Below are 18,547 nucleotides of genomic sequence, written 5' to 3' on the forward strand. Positions count from 1 at the left end.
GCCCGCCAGGAAGCCTGCCTGTGACAAGATGGCCACCGGTGATGCCGGAAGTGACTGCGCCATGAGACGTCTAGCCTTTATATATGATGTCTATGATTGAGATAGTCCACAATAAGAGGGGTCGCAACGCGTGACCCTCATCAGTAGGAACAAACGTGTTAAAGGTCTGTTTTCACACACAAATGCACTGAAATCCCTATAAAATGGGCTCAGTGGTGCCACCACAGTCGGGTAAGAAATTTAATTATTTTAACGTATTTGAGTTAGTCTTACTTAGTAGGTTGATCTTTTGACTTACCCTACAAGTGTATCGACAACTGAATATAAAGAAACAATTCCATGGATCCGAACTCCTTATACCCCGGACAGCACATTTTTGTTGTTGCCTCAGACAAACATACACAATTAAACAAAGTGAAGGCCTGATAATTAGTTGAAACAATACATTTTGCGTGGTACTGGTGTTGGGAACCACTATTTGTCTTGGGGACGAGGTAAAAACATTACGACTCCACTAATGCTTAGGGTGTGGATATGATACCTAGTTGCGCGTTTAAAGTCCATTGTTATTCCCGTTCAACGACAACAATAAAACGATTTGAAATATGTTTGGTCATCCGCACGTGTTTTGGAAGCGGCGGAATGTAGCCTACACACAGCCAATTTGTCTGCACCTCACCCTATCACGGACATGGACGATTCATCTTTTCAGGATATATTAGTGAATTGACTACAAGGTATCGGAGGCAGAGGTTGTAGCGGTTTCAAAGTAACTTGTAACTTTTGGCAAACGAGACGTCAGCTGCGACCCGTGCTATGACTGGTAGGAAAACTGTGCTTCACCACCGAAGTAGAGAAATATTGCTGCTGACTATCCAAACATCTCTAAGCTCTTCTACTTCTATTTCCTTTGTAGGTCAATTGTATGTTTGTTTGATGACGAATTTGCTTACTGTACAAAAATAGTGGTTAATTGTTTTTTTTTAATGACTATCCCCCATCTCTGTACCCCAAATATACAATTATTTCTACAATTCCTCAGCCAAGAGGGGAATGTCAAGCACTTCCTTAACCAAACAAACCAGGGTTAATAATTAGGCTGTGGGTAGTGCACCTATACTCGCTGTCACTAGACACATACAGGATAATTGGTCTAGTGACAAATTTTACCTAAGTGCAATTCCATTTTTAAAGGACTTGAAAATGTCTGTCAAGCAACAACAAACTTGACAGAGCTTTTTTTCAGCATAATTGTTATGATTTTTAGGACCAAAAAGAAAATGTTTTGCTATACAGGTGCTGGTCATATAATTAGAATATCAAAAAGTTGATTTATGTCAGTAATTCCATTAAAAAAGTGAAACTTGTATATTATATTCATTCGTTACACACAGACATTTCAAATGTTTATTTATTTTAATTGTGATGATTATAACAACTAATGAAAATCCCAAATCTCTGAAAATTTGAATATTACTGAAGACTAATACAAAAAAGGATTTTTAGAAATGTTGGCCCACTGAAAAGTATGAACATGTACAGCACCCAATACTTAGTTGGGGCTCCTTATGCCTGAATTACTGCAGCAATGCGGCGTGGCATGAAGTCGATCAGTTTGTGGCACTGCTCAGGTGTTATGAGAGCCCAGGTTGCTCTGATAGTGGCCTTCAGCTCTTCTGCATTGTTGGGTCTGGTGTATCGCATCTTCCTCTTCACAATACCCCATAGATTTTCTATAGGGTTAAGGTCAGGTGAGTTTGCTGGCCAATTAAGAACAGGGATACCATGGTCCTTAAACCAGGTACTGGTAGCTTTGGCACTGTGTGTTCTTGAAGCACTGACTCCAGCTGCAGTCCACTGTTTGTGAATTTCCCCCACATTTTTGAATGGGTTTGGTTTCACAATCCTCTCCAGGGTGCGGTTATCCCTATTGCTTGTACACTTTCAAAAAAATGTATACCACATCTTTTCCTTCCTTTTGCCTCTGTTAATGTGCTTGGACACAGCTGTGTGAACAGCCAGCCTCTTAGCAATGACCTTTTGTGTCTTGCCCTCCTTGTGCAAGGTGTCAATGGTTGTCTTTTGGACAGCTGTCAAGTCAGCAGTCTTCCCCATGATTGTGTTGCCTACAGAACAAGACTGAGAGACCATTTAAAGGCCTTTGCAGGTGTTTTGGGTTAATTAGCTGATTAGAATGTGGCACCAGGTGTCTTCAATATTGAACCTTTTCACAATATTCAAATTTTCTGAGATACTGAATTTGGGGTTTTCATTAGTTGTCAGTTATAATCAACACAATTAAAAGAAATAAACACTTGAAATATATCAGTCTGTGTGAAATGAATGTATACATTATATAAGTTTCACTTTTTGAATGGAATTACTGAAATCAATCAACTTTTTTATGATATTCTAATTATATGACCAGCACCTGTATATGAAGTGTTTTCATTTCTAAATGTTGAAACTAATATGTACACAATATCCTAAAATGAAACCTCAGAATTTAGACTTTAAGCCCATAGTAGTTGTCTGATTTCAAAGCCCAACTTTAGGAGTTAAAAAATGCTCCCAATAATCCTGTTCTCAACATCAGTAGCTCATGAACAATTCAAGCTGGAGTGGGGGATTTGAATAAGTCACCAACAGATTGAGCCCATTTATTAGTAGCTTGTGAAACAATTCTGATGACAGTACATGCAGTTTTCAGTTATTCCGGCAAAAAATATAAATTAAATCACAGGCTCCTAGCTACAATCTAATCCACATAACATTGACTACTATCTAATCAACATCAACAATGCAGTCTTAATTTTGTGAACCTTTTCTTCTTTTTTTTTTTTTTTTTTTTTTTTTAAACAACTCAATATGTAGACTCAATCAATAAAATTTATTTATAAAGCCCTTTTTACATCAGCAGTTGTCACAAAGAACTTTTACAAAACACCCGGCCTTAAAACCCCAAGGAGCAAACAGTAGTGGAGAATTTCAGTGGTAAGGAAAATTTAGGAAGAAACCTAGAGGATCCAGGCTCAGAGGGATGGCCACTCACTACTCTGTTGTTTTACAATGTTCATGAGATGAGTTGGAATTTAAAATGTATTTTTTATTTTACCCAGAATTGGAATTAGTGATATAATTATACTTTTTAAATGTAATGTTTATTCATTCTATTACTTTCATAAAGTTATGAAATGTGTATGCGTGTATAAATGGATATTTCCAAAATATGCATTTTGTATGTTTTTTTTCCCCCCCTCATGTTCAGAAATATTATGATACATTTACTATAGCTACTTATGAGCATTCTCTGTTATTTATTCAAAGTTTTTTTGTTCCCATACTCAGAGGCTGAGAAATTGGCAATAGGGCTTATCTGACATTCTGGTAAGAATTACAATTGCCTCCAGTATGGCCAATATAGCCTGTGGGTGCTGGTGCCATCGGACTTTTTGCACTAACTTTGGAACTCTTTCAGAGACATGGACAGCCCACACAATAGAAATGATACAGGATTGTGTTTGCTTTTTTGTTTTGCTGGAATCTAAGTTATTTACAGTCATCTCACATTTTTGTCAATCATGGCAAATATTTTTCTCAACTATACTTAATCTTTCTTCTAAATTCAAAATGTCAATTGAGGGTTGGATTCAAGCTCACACCAAAAATCTAAGTAAACAATTTAAAGGCTGTTCACAGGCAGTTCCAACTTGTGTGAATTTCATCTGGACAATTGATGATGTGACTCAGTATGGCCCCCAGGTGTCTGCATGCACTGCTGAAAACATCTGGGCATGCTCCTGATGAGACAGCAGATGGTGTCCTGGGAGATCACCTCCCCGACCTGCATCAGGGCATCAGTCCGCTCCTGGACAGTCTGTGGTGGTACTTGGCGGCGTTGGTTGCACCAATACATAACGTCCCAGAGGTTCTCAATTGGATTCAGGTTTGAGGAACCTGAGAGCCAATCAATGCCTTTGTCAACCAGGAACTGCCTACACACTCTGGCCACATGAGGCTGGGCATTGTTCTGCACCAGGTGGGAACCAGGGTCCACTACACCAGTGCAAGTTCTGACGATGCAGGCTGCATAACATTCACCATGGCGTCTCCAGACTCTTTCAGCACTGGAGACAGCACAGATATACACTCACCTAAAGGATTGTTAGGAACACCATACTAATACTGTGTTTGACCCCCTTTCGCCTTCAGAACTGCCTTAATTCTACGTGGCATTGATTCAACAAGGTGCTGAAAGCATTCTTTAGAAATGTTGGCCCATATTGATAGGATAGCATCTTGCAGTTGATGGAGATTTGTGGGATGCACATCCAGGGCACGAAGCTCCCGTTCCACCACATCCCAAAGATGCTCTATTGGGTTGAGATCTGGTGACTGTGGGGGCCATTTCAGTACAGTGAACTCATTGTCATGTTCAAGAAACCAATTCGAAATGATTCGTGCTTTGTGAAATGGTGCATTGTCCTGCTGGAAGTAGCCATCAGAGGATGGGTACATGGTGGTCATAAAGGGATGGACATGGTCAGAAACAATGCTCAGGTAGGCCGTGGCATTTAAACGATGCCCAATTGGCACTAAGGGGCCTAAAGTGTGCCAAGAAAACATCCCCCACACCATTACACCACCACCACCAGCCTGAACAATGGTAACAAGGCATGATGGATCCGTGTTCTCATTCTGTTTACGCTAAATTCTGACTCTACCATCTGAATGTCTCAACAGAAATTGAGACTCATCAGACCAGGCAACATTCATCCAGTCTTCAACTGTCCGATTTTGGTGAGCTCGTGCAAATTGTAGCCTCTTTTTCCTATTTGTAGTGGAGATGAGTGGTACCCGGTGGGGTCTTCTGCTGTTGTAGCCCATCCGCCTCAAGGTTGTGTGTGTTGTGGCTTCACAAATGCTTTGCTGCATACCTCGATTGTAACGAGTGGTTATTTCAGTCAAAGGTGCTCTTCTATCAGCTTGAATCAGTCAGCCATTTCTCCTCTGACCTCTAGCATCAACAAGGCATTTTCGCCCACAGGACTGCCGCATACTGGATGTTTTTCCCTTTTCACACCATTCTTTGTAAACCCTAGAAATGGTGGTGCGTGAAAATCCCAGTAACTGAGCAGATTGTGAAATACTGAGACCGGCCTGTCTGGCCCCAACAACCATGCCACGCTCAAAATTGCTTAAATCACCTTTCTTTCCCATTCTGACATTCAGTTTGGAGTTCAGGAGATTGTCTAGACCAGGACCACACCCTAAATGCATTGAAGCAACTGCCATGTGATTGGTTGATTTAGATAATTGCATTCATGAGAAATTGAACAGGTGTTCCTAATAATCCTTTAGGTGAGTGTACACTGATGAGCAAAAACATCAAGGATAACCTCACCTTGTCCAGACACGCAAACTTGGCAGTGAAAACTGCCCAAAAACTACTATATTCTTGAGGAGAGTCAAGACATTTGGTATGTCTGCAAAAACTCTCACCAACTTCTCAGGCTGCATTACTGCCTGGTACAGCAGCAGCTACGCTGCAGACCGCAGGTCCCTTTCAGAGGGCGGTAAAGTCTGCGGAGAACATCATCGGCTGCCATCTTCCTTCCGTGCAAGGAATCTACCATACACGATGCCTTGAGGAAAGCACAGAACATTAAAGATCACAACCACCCAGTCTATGGTAAATGCTACCAGAGCATCGGAGCACACACTTCCAGACTCAAATCCCCCACTCCCCCTCAGGCCGTAAGTCTCCTCAATCAGTAATACTGATCCATGCTCATATTGATCACAAATGAACATTCCAGATGCTCTGATAAAAATCGATGATGGTGTACATTTTCTTTTTCATTGTATATTACTGCCATACCTGCCATTTCTTACTACTACCACCAATATTGCTGCTAATCTACAGTACTCTTTTTAAACTTCTGCTATGTACAGTGTTATGTATATGATCTCATTAACCTCCTGATATATTTAAAGCTGTGTGTAATGTTTCTTCTTACTTCTCACTACATAGTTGTAGTGTGCTATGCCACCAGTCATAAGCTTATTGCACTCATATGTATCTAATGTTTCAATAATTCTGTAAATTGCTGCTAGGTCACACTTTTATATATTACTGCCATACTTGCTATATCTAAATGTTCATTAACACTACCCAGATTGCTGCTCTATCGAAATACTACCCAGATTGCTACTTACAGTAGAGCACTGTAAAGTGTTTAGTCTTTTAAAATTGTTGCTAGTGTACAGTGTTATGTATATTGTTGCTTTATTTTATTATTCTGTCTAGCTTTAATGTTGCTTATATACTCTTCTTAACTCCATCTACGTAGTTTGTCGGGTGCCATGTCATTAGAATTTCATTGTACAGGATGACTCTATGTTGTTTGGTGCATTTGACAAATAAACCCTGAAACATGAAACCTGTTAAGGCTTATACTAAAGATCTAGACAACTTAAACAAGTAACAAATATATTGTACTCTCAGATCCTTTAGATCCCAGTGATCCCCAGGATCCAGACTATAGGCTGGTTCCTCATCGGAACTTCAATCTGATCAATGGGATCCATTCTCCTGACGAGGTTGACCAAATACAAAACTGGGAGATCCAAGAATCTGACATATTCGTTGTCACCTACCCAAAGTCAGGTGAGCACTGGAGACAGCACAGATCTACACTGAGTCAAAACATTATGATCCATCACAGGTGAAGCAGATAACACTGATCATCTCCTAACGAGGGCACAAGTCAAGGTCTGGGTAGATTAGATGGTAAGTGAACAATCAGTTCCTGTAGTCAACGTGTTGGATGCAGGTGAAATGGGCAGGAGTAAAGACCTGAGCAACTTTGACAAGGACCAAATTGTTATGGCCAGATGACTGTCAGAGCATTTCTGAAACAGCAAGGCTTGTGAGGTGCTCCCATTCAGCAATGGTGGGTACATACTGACAGTGGTCCTAGGAGGGGCAAACCAGCGATAGGGTGTTGGGTACCCAAGGCTCATCGATGCATGAGGGCAACATAGGCTTAACCCATTTTCTTTCACATTACGTGGATGTCTGCATACTGTGTGTGCGCCGTTTACCTGGGGAAATGATGGCACCAGGATGCATTGTGGGAAGATAAGCTGATGGAGGGAGTTTGATGCTCTCTGCACTGTTCTGCTGGGCAACCCTGGGTGGAAACGTCAACTTAGACCGTCATGAGACAGGTTCGTTTTACCCTACTGATGATGTGTTGTTGCAATAGTAATCCTGCTCAGTACGAGAGGAACCGCAGGTTCAGACTTTTGGTGTATGTGCTTGGCTGAGGAGCCAATGGGGCGAAGCTACCATCTGTGGGATTATGACTGAACGCCTCTAAGTCAGAATTCCCCTAGACGGAATGATACTGTAGCGCCGTGGGACTTCGATTGGTCTGGGATAGCCTGTCCCTTCTGAGGGCAGGTGAGTAGAGCCGTTCGGTACTGTTGGTGCGGCCGGATAAGTACAGCCAGCTCTCCAAAATTGCACAAGTTTGTGGATAACCTGGTGCTAAATCACTTGTAAATGACCTGATCTCAATGGCCCTCATTTATCAAAAGTGCGTACACCAAATTTCCGGGTGTACACCTGGCGTACACCCAAAACCACGGTGACTTTGAGATTTATCAATATGGACGTTGGCGTACAGCACTCTCAAATCCTACGCCAGCTCAGGAGGTGGTGTACGCACGTTTTGAGTTAGTGCGGAAATGCGCATGTTGAGTTATATGTTCTCATCATTTATGTTATATTATGTTGTTTAATTATGATACTGACTGTTGTATACCCAAAATTGTGCAAGAGTTAATTGTGCGCATGTGTGAAGAGACGGGACTTTTATTTTGACCTGTCTCGAGTAAAAAATGTGTAGCCGTATACTCAGCCCCTGCTGCTGTTCCCTCGTGCACTGATGTTATGCCAGTGCATTGAGATGTAAACTGAAAATAAAACAATATTAATAGTTATATTTGGAGTGATCTTTGGTGGATGGATGACAACAACATATTGCACATGGACATGGCGGAGAGAAATGAAACCTTAACAGCGCAGAAAAGAAAATCCTAACGCACTGACAAACTAAAAGATGTGATATATTTTGACCTACTGTAAAAAAAACAACAACATAATTACAAACTTCAGTGTTTATTTTTGTGCAACATGGACTTCAAGGTTTCATTTGTGTGACTTTACCAAAGCATTTGACTTATATGTATTCCTTCAGATGCGAGCCTGTGCGCTTTACATGATGTTTCAGGGTTAGGCCCGGCAGTTGCGCATGGACTGGGTTCAATAATAAAAGGCTTTGAATTACCAAAATATAATTCAGACTGACAAAATAATAAAAATGACATTCTTCTTCTTTTAGACAATAATAGAAATAATAATAATAACGACATTCTTCTTCTAAATAACAATACACGTCATTGATAAATATCATGAAATAATAAGACGAATATTACAAATTGTCATGCAGTTATTAATGTGAATGAATGGTACTCCACATCACATCATCATCTTTTATTCCGCTTTTTAAACTACCAAATGAAACAATTTTATTTCTTTCTACCTCCTTGGTGATCGTCTCAATCTCCACGTCAGAGAAGTTTCTCTTTTTTGCCGTCTTCCGTGTGTCCATGGCGTAAAATGAGGGCGTGGGGGAAGCGGAGACTTGAATATATAGGGGCGTGTTATTCTAATGACGATCGTTTTCATCCGCGGCATTTATCAAGGGAAGGTATTGCGTACACCTGGATTTTAAAGGTACGCACAGTTTCATAAATCAGACGATGAGAGGAGTGTAAGCAAAATCTTACGCCAACTTATACGCCCGTTTCTACGCAAGAATGATAAATGAGGGCCATTGTGCTTGTCCAGTCCAATCCATGGTGACTCCACCTCGCAACGTACATGATTTTAATGATCTGCTGTTAATGTCTTTGTGCCAGATACCACAGGACACCTTCATGGGTGTTGTACAGTCCATGCCTCGAAGGGTCTGCGTTGTTTTGGAGCAGTGGCAGATTAGGCAGGTGGTCATAATGTTTTGGCTCATCAGTGAACTTACCCAGCAAGAATACCTAGATGCTTATCACTTTGAAAACATGCCGGCATTCCCTACTTATCCCTTTTCACTTCTTATTAAAGTATGTTTGCTATTTTGACGTAAAAATAGTTGGCCTGTAATCTTCATAGTGTTCCATCATTTCTCAAACAAAAATGTCAAGTTGTATTAGCTGCTGGTAAACAAACGCAAAGAGACTACTAGCTAATGTGAGCTACAGTTTTGCAAACAGATTTATCTGCACAGCAGCAGCTAATACATTAGCCAGAAAGAATAAACTGTGATAGCTATTGATACTATGCTTGTATTGGCACAATTTATTAAGGAGAACATAGAGATCTACAGTGGATATAAAAAGTATACACACCATGTTCTTGTGTGTAAAAGAATGAGACAAAGGAATCATGTGAGAACTTTTTTCTACTTTAATGTGAACAATTCAATTGAAAACGAACTTAAATCTTTGAGGGGGACAATAAAAAACTTTAAAAAACCTGGTTGCACAAGTGTGCAGACCCTTAAACTAATACTTTTGTTGAAGCACCTTTTGATTTTATTACAGCACTCATTCTTTTTGGGTAGTCTATTAGCATGGCACATCTTGATGTGGCAATATTTGCCCACTCTTCTTTGCAAAAGCACTCCAAATCTGTCAGATTGCGAGGACCTCTCCTGTACACAGTCCTCTTCTGATCACCCCACAGATGTTCAATTGGATTCAGGTCTGGGCTCTGGCTGGGCCATTCCAAAACAATCTTCTGGTGAAGCCATGCTTTTGTGGATTTGGATGTGTGCGTTGGGTCATTGTCGTGCTGAAAGGTGAACTTCCTCTTCATCTTCAGCTTTCTAATGGACACCTGAAGGTTTTGTGCCAAAATTGCCTGTTATTTGGAACTGTTCATAATTCGCTCCACCCTGACTAAGACCTGGGTTCCAGCTAAAGAAAAACAGCCCCAAAGCCTGATGCTGCCACCACCATGCTTCACTGTGGGTATGATGTTCTTAGGGTGATGTGCAGTGTTATTTCTGAGCCAAACATACCTTTTGGATTTCTGGCCAAAATGTTTAACGTTGGGTTCATCAGACCATAACCCATTTTCCCATGTGCTTTTAGCGGACTTGATGTCTGTTTTTGCAAACTTCAGCCGGGCTTGGATGTTTTTCATTCGTATTCATATGAAGAATACAGGAGATTGTTGTCACATATAGCACACAGCCAGTACTTGGCCTCTTGGAAGCCTCCCTGACCAGTTTTCTTCCAGTTTTTGGTAATGTCTCTGTTCTGCCATATTTTCTCCACTTGATGATTACTGTCTTCACTGTGTTCCATGGTATATCTAATGCTTTGGAAATAATTTTGTACCCTTCTCCTGACTGATATCTTTCAACAATGAGATCCCTCAAATGCTTTGGAAGCTCTCTGTGGAACATGGCTTTTACTCTGAGATGCAACTAAGAAAATGTCAGGAAATTCCTACTAGAACAGCTGAACTTTATTTGTGATTAATCAGTCACACTAAATGATGGCACGTGTGTAATGACTTCTATTTATCATGAGTTTGAATGTGATTGGTTTATTCTGAACACAGCCACATCCCCAGTTATAAGGGGGTGTGCACACATGCAACCAGGTTATTGTAAGGGTTTTATTTTTCATTTTTCCACCTTGAAGATTTGTTTTTTAATTGAATTGTTCACATTATAAGTCACATTAAAAGTGGAAAAAGTTCTGACATTATTTATCTTTGTCTCATTCTTGTACATCACAAGAACCTGGCATTTTAACAGGGTTGTGTAGACTTTTTATATCCACTGTATATGAATACCCTGTGACCTTCCCGTTTTGTAAAACCAAATGTATCATATATTTTTTAACGCTACATTAGTTGCCCTGTTCACTTCCATTTTAGCACGAAGATGGACCACAGGAACAATCAAACTCAAATTCTGAAATAATTTATGGAAAAAAAGACTATAAACTAGGAACGCTAGATAATGTGTAAATAGGCCCCAGGTAAAAAAAAAAGAAGGATGACATTCTCCTTTTAAGATCCTTTCACATAGCTTTACTACATAGATATATTCTTCTTGTTCAGTGAGCTTACTTCAGTTAACCGTTAATGGGATCTTTTATCTTTCACTCAAAGGTGAAATAAACTGGTATTTTCAAGTAGTTAGAAATGCAAGTACTGCCTTTCTAAGGCCTGCCAGCAGGAATTTGTTGGAAGGCAGGTAGAATGTACTCTGCTTTGACTGACAGGTACAATCTGGATGCAGCAGATTTTGACTATGATTGAAGCCAAGGGTGACGTCTCTCGAACCACAGAACATCCCAATGCACACCGTGTCCCATGGATCGAGCTGATTGGTAGTGAGAAACTGTTTAATGCTGCCCCATCTCCCAGGCTACGGGTCACCCACTTGCAGTACAAGTTCATGCCACTTGCCATCAAACAAAAGATGGGAAAGGTCAGTGGAATGCATTTCAGTGGTCTTCAACCATGCCAGTATACGAGTATATAACCAACAATAACAAAATGTAAACAGATTTTTGGATCCCATTGAACAACTTTTTATATTTTGGTTGTGATGGTTTATTTAAGAATTTTCTATGAGAAAAAGAGGTCCCTGGCACCAAAAGTTTGAGACCTACAGATTTAGGTAACACAGATTTTACAGATACACATGGTATTAGTCTGGTATTACTGGAACAACTGCACTTTGATTTTGTTGTTGGCCTGAAGAAATAATACATTAGTTATAATAAAGCTCATTGTATGAACATCTGTAATGCCCTATTTTTGGTAAAACCGAAAATGAATCAATACTTACAATGGCCAGTATATATGTATAACTCTTACTGTGCATTTTAACTGCATTAGAATGCATCGTAGAAATGGGAAGGCTTTAAATAAAATGTCTATGATCGGCATACGTCAGTAAATTTAGGCTTATGACTAATGACCACTAATAACTACTTATAGATGAACTTGTTTCCTTAAGGTGATATATGTCGCCAGAAACCCTAAGGATGTTCTCGTGTCCTATTACCACTTCCACAAATACGCCACGATGCTGGAAACACCGAAGGACTTCAATGATTTCTTTGAGAAATTCATGGATGGGAAAGGTAAATGTCTGCTGTTGTCCCATTTTAGGACTATGTAAATTCATGTGAAAAACTGAGTATGAATTTTTATCAAGAGTGAGCAATGGCTAACAATGCTTAGAGGGGGCAGCAGACAGCCTAGTGGTTAGTGTTGGGCCAATGACTGAAAGAGCCAACAAGGTGAGGAATCCTTTGTTGGTCTTTTGAATATTTTGAAAAAAGGCACTTTCGCCTATTTATCCTTTACATTAGTGTGCGTGTGTGCTAAATGGTTAAAATGTATAATGTTATTACTTATGGTATATACTGTTGATTGGAAATTGTTTTCTAGCCTTACTTCTAGACTAGCCTTACTTCCCAGTGCTGGATGATTTTCTTCAAAAACAGTAACACATGTCCAAGTGTAGTGCTGTCCCTATAGGTATATAGCATACATTGGAATTATAGTTCTATTTGATGTCCCAATTGGTGTGACATCTTACCTGCAACCAGTTCTGAGATGTCTAGCCGCTTAACACAAGTCATGGTGGTATTTTGTGCAGCAACAACTTGCTCAACAAAAGTGTGTGTGTGTGTGTGTGTGTGTGACAATAAAAGGCCACTCTAATCAGCATCTTGATGTGCCACAGTGGATGTATTATCTCGGTAAAGGAGAAGTGCTCCCTAACACAGATTTAGATATATATATATACACACACACACAGCTCTGGATTTTTATTTTTTTTACCCCTGTGCCTGTTGCTTTCCTTTCCAAAAAAGTCTAAGGTTTTGAGTGAGGAACAGAAGGGTTAAAACTAAAAGACCACTGAAAATTGAACACTTCTATTCCTCACTCAACTTTTTTGGAAAGGAAAGAAAAAGGTGCAGTGGTATCCTATAATATTTTTTCCGGAACTGTATATACTTAATATATATTTGTACAATCGAATTACATTATAATGTTTGTAAGTACACTACCGGTCAAAAGTTTTAGAGCACCACAGATTTTCCAGTTTTTATTGAAATTCACATAGTTTAATGTCTTAATGTACTCTGAAATTAAAGTATAGTACAAATAAACAATTGAAGGCAAATAAGAAATCTCCCCAGCTCGATGTAGTTTGGGGTCTGGAGACTGCTGGCCATTTCATTACTTGAAGCATACTATGTTGTTTTCTTCTATGGTAGTTCTGACCATAGCCTGGAGGTATGTTTTGGTCATTATCTTGCTGTTGGATGAACCCCTGACCAACTTGTCGTACACCAGAAGGTATAGCATGGCGCTGCAAAATTCTGTGGAGCCGTTTTGGTTCAGGGCGCAAACCGCTTACTCTAGATCCAGCAAAAGAGCCCCAGACCATCACGCTTTTCCCTCCGTTTGACAGTTGGTGTCACACACTGAGGAACAATCTTTTCACCTACTCGATGGTGTATAAAAATCCTGTGTGATTAACTGAAAATATACAATTGATTAATTGGTCCATAAAACCTCTTTCCAGTCTTCAATTGTTCACTGGCATTGCTACATGGTCCTGCAGCTCCCAAGTCTTCACTTTGCACTTGAAACTGAAACTTGCTTACTGTTAATCTGTGCTAGAAGTAGTTGTTGTCCTGTGAGTTGCCTATCATACAAGTTGTTGACTCTCAGAAACTTGTCTTCTGACTCTGTGGCATTGGGTCTTCCAGACCTCCATTTTCCAAGTGTCTTTTAAAAATTATACACTCAGGAAGACATACCATTATGAGTTATTTTGTTAAAAGCAATATTCTCTCCTGCAGTACAATACTGTCCAAATAATGCGCAAGAGTGTAGTAATGCAGTCTGTTCCAACACTGCTTTAATACAGAGGGTTTTTAAGTAATCATCAAAAGTTGGGACAAAAAACTGCCGTTCACAGTCAGTGTCACTTGCAGTATAAAAATATCTAATGGCAACAACATTTTGGTACAAGGACCTTTATCAGATTATTTAGGATTAAATAATAACATTTGATTGTATGAAAATCAGTACCTCCAAATCCGAGGCCATGGTCCTCAGTCGGTACAGGGTGGCTTGCCCACTTCAGGTTGGTGGAGAGTGCCTGCCTAAAGTGGAGGAGTTTAAGTATCTAGGGGTCTTGTTCACGAGTGAGGGAAGGATGGAACGGGAGATTGACAGACGGATCGGTGCAGCTTCTGCAGTAATGCGGTCGATGTATCGGTCTGCCGTGGTGAAGAAAGAGCTGAGCCGCAAGGCGAAGCTCTCGATTTACCGGTCAATCTACGTTCCTACTCTCACCTATGGTCATGAGCTTTGGGTCATGACCGAAAGGACAAGATCCCGGATACAGGTAGTGACTCTTTGTAGTTTCCACTGAAGCCAAAACACACAGAAGACAGCGTTAACTGTCATTATTGTCTGCTGCATTTTGAACTTATTTTTAAATCAGACGAGCATCTAGCTGTACTGCACACGTTCTTGGTTTACCGACCAATAACTTGCTGCATTTATCTGTCATACATAGAAAAAAAAAAGTAATAGGCTGCAATATTTGGGGTTGCACGTTTTAAAGTATCTGATTGGTCAGAACCGCAGAGGTTCTGATTTCTGCTGCCCCCTGATCACTAGCAAAACGGCAAGCGATTTTACTGCTTGTGTGTGAATGGGGGATTACTGTGTTGATGCTCAGCACCACTTAGCCTAGGGCAACATGGTGACAAAATAACCAGTGTGAAAAAATAGGTAACAGAACAGTAAATGATACAAATCAGAATGGAGCATCTTACCTGGGAACTGTCATAAATAATACAAACACATTGTAGAAGTGGCATTTCAGTTCTTATAACAGTTACATTTCCTTAATAATATACAAATAGCCACAGTCATGCATAGCATAATGCATAAAATTACTGTACTTTTCAATTTATTAATTTAAGAGTTCAATATGGCTATGGTCTATTGTAGGAACATACAGAATAGTTTAAATAAAGTGCAAATGTATATTTCTTTATTTCCAAAGATGACCATTAACTGATTTTTTTTTAATTATAATACCTGTGTTTTTGTATATACATATAATAATTCAATTTCATTGTAGAAATCACTATTTTAGTAACAAAATGCTAAACGGAGCAAGCTCACTGAATTAGGTAGGCTAAGTAGCATAGTAGTCGGAGGACAGAAATGGGAGAAACAAGGCTATTACTTTGTGGACAGGCTACCCAACATCGCCATCTGCTGATTATATACAGTAATGACCTTTTACGAAAACTATTTCACATACGTTGTGTGCAACATTAATACTTTACTGTAGCAAGCTAGCTGAGAACATTAATTTAAGAGTTAAAAAAAATACCACCATGACTAGTGTTAAGTGGCTTGACTTTTCTGAACTGTTCCCCTGTAAGATGGCGAAGCTCTTGAGACATCACATAGAACTATATGTCCCATCTGTGCTTCATATCTATGCTTCTTATCTATATCTATGATTAAATCATAGAACCTATATTGTCCAATCACAGAAGCCACACTTTCACTTAATTTACATGCGTTATTGGCGCTTGTGGTTACCAACAGTTACACTATTTCTGTTTGGGTCCTTTCACACTGCTGCATACTTTCCTTGTTTCAGTATATCGGATTTATCTAAGTGAGGTAGTTACAGCACCTTGCTTTTGGCATAAATCTAGCAAATATGTCACAAGAATAAAGTACAAGTACATTCTCTGCTTTATGTTCATATTTTCTCATAGAAGTTGTCAAAGCAAATTCCGACATTGTGGACATCAACTGATGTCAAATAGTCGTTAATTGAATCTTGGGAGAGTAACACTGATCGCTTGTCAGTGATGTACTCTAACATTATTTACATGCCAGAGAGAACGACCCATTTGTAGTTTGAAATGGATATAATGCAAAATAGCCTTGTTGTATTTGACCGTTAGACAAAGGCTTTAGAATACAACCTTAGGGCTTCGGAATGAAACCTTTGCCTAGGTTTAAACCATAGCCAGGGTCAACAAGCTCTTGTGTGAACATAGTCTAGGCTAACACGCGGCCATCATATTTACAGCCTTGTGCGAGCATATGATGTTTGGAGGCAAACCATTTGTTCAACATGGAGAGAACTTAATGTTTTATTTAACTTAACCCTTCATTGTTGAATCTGTGATTGCAATTCAGTATTTTATTGAAGGCCTTTATGTATGTTGAAGGGTTAGTAAATGCATAGGTAAAAATGCATTAAAATCTCTACTTCACACAAATCTCTACTGATTTGTTTAGACAAATTTGACCCAAACTTGTGTTGAAAAGAAAGGTGGTTACATTTTATGAATTTTGTTTTTTTAATCTTTATTGTGTGTTGCAGTTTATGGGAACTGTTGGTTTGAGCACATCAAGACATGGTATGCTAAAAGAGATTACATGAACTTTCTTTACATCACATATGAAGAGATGATCCAGGTATGAACAGTGGCAATAACCTAGCTGACCAACTCTTATACTGTACTCTTTGTTGGCTTTTTACTTTGCATGAGTCATGAACGTGTGTGTTACAGGACCTTCACTGCATGGTAGAGAGAATTTGCAGCTTTCTAGGGAAGGATTTGACAGAAGAACAGATAGACAGCGTGGTGGAACATAGCTCCTTCAAAAGCATGAAACAGAACCCACAGGCAAACTACAAGACCGTCCCTGACTCTCTGCTTGATCAAAAGAAGGGCACATTTATGAGAAAAGGTAAAAATGTCTAACCTAATTTAACTTCAGTGTGTTACATCTTCACACATGCTGCGTTTTATGTTGGCCACACATCTACATTTCCATCATCGCAATCAACCGTTTTGCACTTACAAAGGGCTTATAGTACAATTATAGGCTAATCTAATGAAAGTAAGCAGAAATAATTGAGCTAGGGTGCTATGTAATTGTTTTACCAACTGTCAATATGTCTATTCTAACAATACATTAGGTTTTTATTACCTTTAATTACAATTCATGATTAAATGATTCAGTAGTGCTCTCACATTCCACCTCCTCGATGGTTCAGGATTTTAAACACCCACTCTTTATCCCATAGACATTTCATAACAAACCGGTGGACACCAACTAATTATCAAGGTGTTTTACAAGATTTCTGAATAGTTTTTATTTTTCCCAGCGAACAATTAATGAATCGACCTGTAATATGCCTATTTGACAGTAGGTAGCAAACCAATTCTAGTATTGATCAGAACAGTGCACTTTGTATAACACTCCTTCAATTCGCAACTGGTCGAATCTAATTAGAGAAAGCATCCAAGCAAGCAAACACCACCAGTCTTACTGTAGACTATGTATTTGATGCTGTATGGCACTGACATTGTCAGTGAGAAATGTAATCTCCTTTGGTTGGGGTGGAGGGTTAGAGCATAGGCTGAAAGTAGGGAGAGGGAGTTCCCCCTGCTGCAATGTAGGCATGCACCAGATCCTTGTAGTCCTTGTGTCTGTGGGTAGTGAATGCCATTCAAGGCTTCATTACCGTTCTTCAAGCAGCAGGATATTATACTAACTCAAATTTTCTTTTTAAAATAAATGTACTCATAATATTGACTGCATTCTGTTTACTCTTACAGGGACCATTGGTGACTGGAAGAACCATTTCACTGTTGCTCAGAGTGAAAAATTTGACCGGGTCTTCCAGGAGAAGATGAGGGACTTGCCTCTCAACTTTGTGTGGGACATCAATACTTCGACCTGATGATTTCAGTTGCACCTTGGCGTTACAATTTAGCCAGTTTCATTATAACTAGTCGCCAATCATTTCATTTAACCCTCATTATCTACATAGGATTTCTATTTGAAAAGGGAAACTGTACTGTACTTACAAGACATAGCAACACTTCACTTGTCCCTTAATTGTTTTGAATGTCTGTAAAAAATTAAAACAAATAAAAACCTCATGTACTCAAAGGTAACAAGCAATTCTCAATTTGGTTTAGCTGTATGTGACGGAATGAGTGAACTGTGTGAAGTCAATCAAGAAATGTGCACTTAAGGTTCAGTAAAAATGTACTGCTGCCCTCTATGGGCAAGTCAAGGTTTCTACAACTACCTGAGAGTGGCTCTCAACAGTATTCAACCACTTTGAAATCAGAATGAATTTAATTAGAACTTTGCCACCAGTCAATACAAGTCCATGACTGGTTACTGATAGTGTTTTTTTGTTAAGACAATCTAATGGTGGGACTTCCCAGAGACAGGTTTATTTAACCTGAAATCATGTGAAACACCTTGATTGAACACAGGTGGACTCCTGTTAATTCTGCTCTGTCATTGCAAAGAGGGTGAATACTGTTGCAGTCATTTAAACAATTCACAGATTTAATTTTT

At 39.5% G+C, this 18,547-nt stretch overlaps 1 protein-coding gene across 1 annotated transcript; it reads left to right on the forward strand.

Moving 5' to 3' along the window:
- The first annotated feature begins 112 nt into the window (after nucleotides 1-112).
- Nucleotides 113-17,915, forward strand: LOC105019191 (amine sulfotransferase). Its single transcript, XM_010885160.5, has 7 exons — nucleotides 113-231; nucleotides 6,509-6,670; nucleotides 11,368-11,576; nucleotides 12,111-12,237; nucleotides 16,545-16,639; nucleotides 16,735-16,915; nucleotides 17,791-17,915. The coding sequence occupies exons 1-7, from the start codon at nucleotides 204-206 to the stop codon at nucleotides 17,913-17,915; spliced, it is 927 nt and encodes a 308-aa protein (XP_010883462.1). The 5' UTR covers nucleotides 113-203.
- The last annotated feature ends 632 nt before the right edge of the window (nucleotides 17,916-18,547 follow it).

This window comes from Esox lucius, chromosome 20 (genome assembly GCF_011004845.1).
Source record: "Esox lucius isolate fEsoLuc1 chromosome 20, fEsoLuc1.pri, whole genome shotgun sequence".
Taxonomy (NCBI): domain Eukaryota; kingdom Metazoa; phylum Chordata; class Actinopteri; order Esociformes; family Esocidae; genus Esox; species Esox lucius.

Bases quoted from the DNA above. Each gene is read 5' to 3' on its own strand.
- LOC105019191 (XM_010885160.5), top strand. From the start codon at position 204: ATGGGCTCAGTGGTGCCACCACAGTCGG. The intron at 232-6,508 runs GTAAGAAATTTA...TTGTACTCTCAG, and splicing joins AGTGGTGCCACCACAGTCGG to ATCCTTTAGATCCCAGTGAT. The intron at 16,916-17,790 runs GTAAAAATGTCT...TTACTCTTACAG, and splicing joins GGGCACATTTATGAGAAAAG to GGACCATTGGTGACTGGAAG.